Source organism: Homarus americanus, unplaced genomic scaffold (genome assembly GCF_018991925.1).
Source record: "Homarus americanus isolate GMGI-L3 unplaced genomic scaffold, GMGI_Hamer_2.0 scaffold51859, whole genome shotgun sequence".
Classification (NCBI taxonomy): Eukaryota; Metazoa; Arthropoda; class Malacostraca; order Decapoda; family Nephropidae; genus Homarus; species Homarus americanus.
This window is the reverse complement of record NW_024711292.1, coordinates 11637071-11646485: the sequence shown is the minus strand read 5'-3', so window position 1 is coordinate 11646485 and position 9415 is coordinate 11637071. Positions and strand designations below refer to the sequence as shown.

Here is a 9415-nt window from a genome sequence, read left to right as displayed (position 1 = left end):
TGTGTGTGTGGGGTGTGTGTGTGTGTGTACATGTGTGTGTGTGTGTGTGTGTGTGTGTGTGTGTGTACAGCTTCCCGCCTTTGTACCATAACAATAGGTGGCCTTGGGTCACGTTACACCCCTGGCTACCACCTACACCTGCCCCCCTCACTTAACACACTTACATAACACTAAACACACTTTACATTACACTTAACACACCTTCCAGTATCTAACACAACTGTAACCAACTCTATTCTTCTACTGTAATATGGTGACTGTAATAAACTGTACTGTAACATGGTAACTGTACTGTAATATGGCGACGGTAACAAACTGTATTCCTGTAACACCACATCAAAATGCTATAGATTACAGCTACAATAATACAAACTCCTCTATAATTTCACATCAATTAATGCTGTAATGGCTGTACCCACATCGTAATTACAGCAACTTTTACACAAACACTGGGACTGTATTGATCTTTTATTCACACAGCTTCTTTGTACTGTAGTGAGTTATGTAATGTGTCGGTTACGTCTGTCATCCATCTACCTCAGCATCATCTCAGACAACAAGATACAGCATCTCTCTCTCTCTCTCTACACAGCATATCTTTCTCTAGACAGCAAGACACAGCATCTCTCTCTCTCTCTCTCTCTCTCTCTCTCTCTCTCTCTCTCTCTCTCTCTACACAGCATATCTTTCTCTAGACAACCAAGACACAGCATCTCTCTCTCCCTCTCTCTCTCTAGACAGCATCTCTCTCTCTCTCTCTCTCTCTCTCTCTCTCTGGGCAACATCCTCTCTCTCTCTCTCTCTCTCTCTCTCTCTCTCTCTCTCTCCCCTGAACAACGCTCTCTCTCTCTCTCTCTCTCTCTACAGCATATCTTTCTCTGGGCTTAGCTTGAGACACAGCATCTCTCTCTCTCTCTACACACACACACACAGTAGTATTGCAGGTTGCAGACCACCTCAAGTGTATGCAACTCTGCAACATTTATATAGTGCAGTAAACTAGGCTGTGTGAGGGGTGGGGGTTTCTTGTGTCTACACCTGTTGCCTCCTCTGTTTATATCACATACCACTTACTATCCATCACTGCCTTGTCTACACCCATTTCCTCCTGTCTACACACGTTCCTCCTGTGCTCTACACCTGTTTCCTCCTGTCTACACCCGTTTCCTCCTGTCTACACCTGTCTACACCTCATTTTGTTTATATTTCATCATTGTTTACATATAATAAGTCCACCATTACTCAGTTTATATAATCTTATATAACTCGACTTTTAGTAATAATTTCTACAATGACATTCTTATTTTTTTTTTAGTTTTAACGTAAATGTGGAAGTTTCTAGTCACTTTTACCGCCAATTTTACACAAACATACATACATATAAACACAAGAAACATACATTCACACACATATACAGTACCTCCAATTATACATATACATACACACATTACACATACATATGCATACATACATTACACATACATATACATACATACATTACACATACATATACATACATACATTACACATACATATGCATACATACATTACACATACATATGCATACATACATTACACATACATATGCATACATACATTACACATACATACATTACACATACATATGCATACATACATTACACATACATACATTACACATACATATGCATACATACATTACACATACATATGCATACATACATTACACATACATACATTACACATACATATGCATACATACATTACACATACATACATTACACACAGCAGAACAACCCAGGCAGATCTGCCAGTACACCCAACGAGAGAGCAGACATTACATATTATGATATATATGGACATATATTATGTATATATATATATATATATATATATATATATATATATAATATATATATAGAATATATAATATATATATATATATATATATATATATATAGAGTATATATATATATATTAATATATATATATATATATATATATATATATATATATATATATATATATATATTATATATATATAGGCTATAAGTATGCTATAACGAACGGATCCTACTACGAATATTCCTATAACGAACGGTTTTACCTATAAAATTGAGAATGCTATAACGAACGAAACTCCTACAACGAACATTATTTAATTTTTTTTTTTCTAATTTATTGTTTTTTTATTACAAATATTAATGATATTCTTTATTTCAGGGGTTTAGATGCATATTTATGCACTTTTTTACAATTTTTACAATTTTATATTATATTTTTCAGTGTTAAGTGGTTGTATTTGGGGGCCTGGAACGGATTAATCCTATAACGAACGAATGCTATAACGAACAAGGTTCTAGAACCAATTAGATTCGTTATAGCATACCCCACTGTGTGTATATATATATATATATATATATATATATATATATATATATATATATATATATATATATATATATATATATATATATATATATATATATATATATATATATATATATATCCACAATGAAAACGTGGATAAGATAAATCTTGATAAAATCACACGGGAAAATGGAAACAACGGAGTACCTTAGCTTTCGTCTTTATTCAAGACATCTTCAGAGGCAACTGGATTACATGGACAGAGAGAGGCTTAAATATACAGGGTGACCTAAAAACATGAGGTCAGGTCAAAATGATGACATCCACTAATCCCCACACCAACACACACGTAGAGGAGCTTAAGAGAAGGGTGGTGACGTGACTAGCCAAGTCAGGTCAGAAAAAAGGGACCCACAAAATAACTATCATACATCTAGATCAAAGGTTTTCAAAGCATTTTTAACCGACTTACGACGGGGTTAGGGACCGAAGACCAGGTCGTCAGTCGAATTGGTCGTAAGTCGAGAACTCTCACTTTTACACGTGCCAGCCATTTTAAAGGGAATTACAAACGAAAATTTTGTCAGTACACAGCGCGATCACTAACGCCGAGACTCGAAAACACGTAATTTGAAAAAAAAATTGTAAGACTGCGGCGGTCGTGTGTCCGGGTGGTCATAAGTCGAGATTTCCGGCTAACCAGACGACTTTCTCAAACCCGGAAAAATTCCTTATCCCCGGAATCTTTTCCTGTAACTGGGGAAAAGTTTCCAAGTGTCTAAACTAGACATCTTGCACACTCAAACACTAGCCAAATTCCCCAGAATGTTTCTGGGTGCTGGGGGTGGTTTCCTTGAGTCTAAATACCAGAGTTTGTAAATGCAGCTCTAATTAAGTTAGAAACTCCATTTATTTACTATAATAATCCATGTGCAGTAGTTCTTTGCAAGAGTCTGTCATGTTCATTGGTGAGTATGATTTTGGATCAACCAATCACAGCTCGGTATAGGCCTCCCGCTGTGACCCCCTTGAATTTGAATTTACAGTATTTCCAATATGTCTCCCTTGTGATATAGATTACTTCCAAGCAATCGCAAGATTTCATGTTAAGTATTAAAGTAAAGACAATAGAGGCATTAAAATTTCTCCAGGAACACGGTGTGTTGCCAATTGAGGTTAAGTGCAAAATCTGTAACCAGTCCTGTAGCTATCAAGCTGACAAACAAACACCTCAGGTACTATGAAAGGAGAATTGCCATCCAGAAGTCGAAAAAACGGAAGAGTAATTATAAAGTGAGAAACAGCGGCCAGTGCGACCTGTGGATGATAACCCTGATGTACCCCAACTCACAGTCTTCCGAGTCTAATTAAGGTAAGCACTACTAATTCAAAAACTTAAAATCCTAAAATTGCTGGATAACCACAATGCCAATTTTACATAGATTAGATTAGGTTAGGTTTTGTTATGTTTGGTGTGATTAACAGTAGAAATGAAGGTCAGATTCGTTCAAAACACAGAAAAAACACTGGAAAAACAATTTCAATTTCAAGAAACTTTGAAAAACAAAGATTTTCGATTTTTTTTTCGATCTTCTCTTAAAGTAATCATGAGTGGGCAAAATGCCATAGAAGAAAAGTGTCTTAGAATCGTCTAAACTACGAATTCCAAGAAAAAAAATATTAAAAATCGCTGGATCCTCGAAACGATAATTTTAGCAAAATGTTTCAGTGCAATAACCGATCATACTCTCATGTCCACAGGAAAAAAAAAATACCCAAGACTGTTGCTTTCATTGGTACCAGATATCTAAGTAAGTTCTTTCAGTATTATTTTAGTTCGGTCACCCAGGGAATCTTAGGAATTAGGTTATGTTAGGTTAAATTAGGTTAAGGAATGACCGAAACTAAAATTTTACTTTTCTTTTCGCCTAATGGGCCTATAGTCTGCCGAGAAATTTAGGTAAGGTTAGGTAGGTTTCTTTGGTGGTAAAATTGCAGATTACAGCAACCAAAGAATCTGATAAAAAAAAGTGTTATCTAACCTAACCAAAGTGTTGTACAGTATAAGAAAATTATCATAGAAAAAATAGTTCTATCGATTAAGTGTAGTGAATTTCCAGAATTCTGTGGTTGCTGTTTAGTGAAATATTACCTCTTTCGTTAGGTTGGTTAGATCAGGTTGTTAGGTTGTGCAACCTCCTTTCCATTTTCGTGTTTAACATCATTCGGTATTATTTTACTTTAGGACATAGCGCGCCCAAAAGTTATAAGCTACTAAAACATTTAGATCTCCTTATTCTGAGCATTTTGAACCCCCATACATACCAGGCGGAAATGGATATTAGCAACAATTAAATTTATATGATTTTACGTGTTTTCAGTCTTTGTCTCTGTGAGGTGTTGTTATCGGCGCATCACGCATGCACAATTATGACTGATGTCATCCAGTCGTGACCAATGAAAGCATCGAGATCATCATGCGAATTTTTTCGACCAATCACATTTGATTTTTTTTCAAAGGAAGCATGGTGGAGGTTGGGGTAAAGGTTTACGAAACTGTTATCACCCAAAGGAAATGTGCGATTTGGTTTACATTTTTTTTACACACTATTAACATGATATTAAACACTGAAATGGAAACGAGAATACATAGAACCTAATAAAACCTGACCTAACAACCCAGGGTTTGTTAAGTCAGGCTCTATTAGGTTTTATGCATTGTCGTTTCCATTTCTGTGTTTGATATAATTCTTATAGAAAATCGTAAACAACTTACCTTAATATTGAGTTAATTAAACCTTGATCACAAATAAGAACTAACAAACGAGAATCATCAAGAACTAGGCCTGATAATTCGAGATAAAAATAATCACAACAACGCAGATCAAACTTGATGTAAACAAGACACTCTAACACATAATCGTCATGTGATGTACAAACTATAGTGATAATATAAAGGGAACAGCAAATGCATTAAATAAGTAAACAAAAAAAGAATAAAGTGGTATATACGCAATTTTAAACCTAATAAAGATGCGTAATTATTTTATTAAAATGATCAGGAATAATGGAACACAATTTATACAATTGGAGAGGAAGGAATGGCAGCGGTAGGGAATTAGGTGACTTACAGTAAGAAAATGATTGTGGCATTTGAAATGCACCTAGAGACGTAATTTTAATGCCATAACATCAGTGTTTGCCGTGTTTTTACCCCATAATTTCCCTCATCTTTCATGCCCTGCCCACTAACATGGAATTTAAGATTGTAGGATAGAGTAATTGAAAAAAAATCCTCAAAATACAAAAAATTTGGTAAAGGTGTAGTTTAGGGCTAACGCCAGAAGCTTTTAGTAGAAAGCATTTAAATTTTTTCTACACTATAATAGCATGATAATAAACACATTAATTGAAATGACTATACATAGAACCTAATAGAACCTGACCTAACATGCCCATAGGTTAGGTATGTTAGGTTATAATTTTATGGCGTCTGTGGACATATTTGTAGGATCGCATATTACTTTAATACTTGTAGTTTTTCATAATATGAAAGTCTGTTCCGCATTTCAAACATTTGAAAGTGTTCTTAAGTAAATTATGGTCACAGATCAAAGATAACAAGCAAGATTCATCAATAAATAGGTTTGATAAATTGCGATATGATAAATCACATCCTTGGCGTAAAAGTATACACATGACAGATTTACATCATTTATTGCTTGAAAAATAACAAAATAAAAATCATTGGCTATGAAAAAAGAGAGAATGCATTTAATAAGTAAACAAAAGAAGAACAGGCCGGCATTAACGTATTTCCAACATTAATAAAGATGCCTATTTTTTTATTAAAAGGATCAGGAGCGGTCCAAAGAATTACCCAAAAGTACCCAAATGTACCAGAAAGTACCCAAAAGTATATTAAATCAGGGTGAAATCTTAACGAATATGTTTTACATCAATAAAACCTGATTAATAATGTTTTCATTGAAATGTAGTCAAAATAATGAAATAATAAACAGCAAAAAACGCTAAATTCCAAAGAGTCACCTATCCAAAATGGAGATATAATTACCGATGTTTCTGTTACTTTGGGGTATTTAACATGGCCGTAGGATTTACTTTTCGTTAGGTTTGGTTAGCGAAGTGCATCACGATGGATCTGAGTTATCTCCCTTGTTCACGAACTCTTTGGAATTTAGCGTTCGCCAATACTGAAAGTTTTTCGCTGTTTATTATTTCATCTTACAAATTATTTTTACAAAATTACACTAAAAATATTATTAGACATGTTTTGTGTATGTATAACAGATATTCGTTAAGATTTTACCCTTATTTGCTATACTTTTGGGTACTTTTGGGTAATTCGTGGCTCCCGATCAGGAGTAATGGAACAGAATTTATACAGGTTTGAGGGGAACGAGCAACGGCGCCGACAGGAAAATTGTGGAGAGGGAATGAAATGGTAAGAAAATGTTTTCTGCTGTTTGAAATGCACCTAGAGACGCAATTTTAATGCCATAACATCAGTGTTCGCCGTATTTTTACCCCATAATTTCCCTCATCCTTCATGCCCTGCCCACTAACATGGAATTTATTGATCGTAGGATAGAGTAAATAAAAAAAAATCCTAGGGAAACACTTAAAATTATACTAGAAAAATGTAGTTTCTTTTAATATACTTAAAACCATCAAAACAATAAGTATAGCAAAAATTAAGAAAATCAACCAACAACTTCTAATGATAACAGTTTTGTAAACATTTACCCAGGTTGGTTGTCACTGGAGCTCCTACTATTATTTTAAGTTTATGGCCTGGTTTTACGAAAAAGACGATCATTCTTCCAAATTCTTACGTATCCCTGGTCCTTCACTTCTAACTAAGGTATTGTACTTACGGAAATGGCGCGCCCCAACGTTTTAAACGACTGAAACATTTAGGTTAGTTTAAGCTAGGCCTACCGGGGGTGGAGCCACTGGCTAGGAGATAGGTTAGGTTAGGTTTTGTTAGGTTAGATGACTCGTTTCGTTGTCTCCCCCACCCAAAAACCCCGATTTCTCAGGCTCTCCCCATTATTGTTGGGGGGGGGGCAAAAACGAGCAATTTCCTCCAACAATAAAGGTCAGATTCGTTCTAAAACACCAAAATACACTGGAAAAACCTATTGGTCAACGCCTAGTGACTCATGTCCGAAAGTATAAATTTACCCAATTCCATAGTTTATTTCTGGTACTAGCCGTGTTCTCCAACATTACCGAAAAATTTTACAAAATGAAAAATGACAGGCAAAATACCTATTTATGCTTAATACCAACTTAAATATATTGCAAGACATGGCAGTGCAGGTGTAATAAGTTTATCTTTTTCAAAGGCATCATTAACTTTATTTATCCCCCATCTCTGTACCTTCAAGTTTAATTAAGCACTAAAGCCGTGGGAATTGCAATATAATTTTCTTTTATCTCACAGGATACAGCTGATACTGTGATTATTATAACTATACCCATGGTGGACTAAATTTCTACGAGGGGTAATCGTTTGCACTAGTCACTGGCCTAGTTGCACAAGAGATAACCAGAAGTGACCTCAAAACACAGAAGCAGGTTAACAAGCTATATCACGTTGAAAATCTTACCTTAAAATCATTTTTGGTTAAATCTATACCTCGTACAAAAGGCAGAACAGTCCCTGCTGCAGCCATGACCCCCTAGTTCCCTACAACTTGAGGATCCGGATGTTGCTAACAGTGACGTCGTACCTGACTACCTGTCAGTTCTAAACATACTACCCAGGGAATACAGAGAAGGGAACATAACTCCTCTTAAATCCTATCATGTCTTAGGTGGCCTCCGATTGGCCCGCCATCTATGAAAGGTGTGATATTATAAAGGACGTTTTGGTATTTCTTACATGCGTAACTATTAACAAAAATTCTTGAGATGCACTTTTTGTTTATATTTATATTCGTACATTTAATTATGCTTCATATTATATTAAAAATTTAAATTACATTTTCAATTATTTTTTATACTCACTAAATGCAATTAAAGTATATAATATTCATTATATATATCAAGAACCGAACCTTCTCGAATTCCCCAGCCTACGCCTCCAGCGCCGCCCACGGAGCGGGGGTCAACTATGTACCCACGCCTACCCCCGCCTTATAAGGCCTGACACCGCTGTGACCAGCCTCTCTTTTCTACCCAGTGCCACCAGCAAGCAACACCTCCTCCTCCGCACCAGCCGTGCAGCTGCCGCTCCCGCCAGCGACCTTGGCGTCCCTCATGCCGCGTGCCCTCACTCTGGGCACCCTCACCACCTAGATCTCTCTACTCAACGCTCATTACCATGCTACCTACCCAGCAACAAGCTGCATTGTACATCCAATACAATATGTATATAGTGAGCACATTGTGAGTTTCCTTTCTCCATCCCATCCTGAGTGTGAACCAATATCTTGTAGGAATTCGTGGTATAATGTTGTCTAGCACTCAGGATGGATGGAAACTCTAAGGTGGTTTTCTTGTATAATATAAGTTATATGATAGACAGTCTGGTGCTGGAGGTGCCGTGTGGTGAGGAGCTGCTCAGTAGAAACGTTCGGTGAGTAGCGTGTTGAAGGAGGTAGATGTGCAGGAGCTTCGTTAGAGAAGATGTTGCCTGTTGCTGGCCTCCTGGTTGAATGAATGCTGGACAGCGTGGAGCTTGCTGGAGGAGGTGTTGCGTGTTCAAGTAGAATGGCCAGAATGAGAGCTGGTTGGTGAGGAAGCTCAGAGAAGGACAGCTGGTGGGTCGCCATGCTCGCTGGCGGGAGCGAGGACCGCCAGGCAGGCAGCGGCGGAGGAGGTGTTGCTTGTTCAAGAAGAGAGGCCAGAATGAATCTCAATGGAGAGACAGAGCTTATATACCCAGCAGCCGTGAGTCATCTATGAGTCATGTTGGGAAAACCCGAGAAAGTCGCCGGTCTTTGGTTCCGTTGCTAGGATACGGTACATCTGGTGCTCGTTTGGTTGCTAGGGAAGGTGGTAGCAGGTGGGCTGCAGCTACGCAGTTTGTAGGGGA

At 36.9% G+C, this 9415-nt stretch overlaps 1 protein-coding gene across 1 annotated transcript in view; it reads right to left on the bottom strand.

Annotated features, from left to right (window-relative positions):
- LOC121878950 (protein flightless-1-like) overlaps positions 1-8129 on the bottom strand; it is a 134615-nt gene extending 126486 nt beyond the window's left edge. The window contains 1 exon segment of the mRNA XM_042385432.1: positions 7986-8129. Within this exon segment, the coding sequence (XP_042241366.1) occupies positions 7986-8051 (66 nt within the window). The 5' untranslated portion in view covers positions 8052-8129.
- Between the last annotated feature and the right edge of the window lie 1286 nt (positions 8130-9415).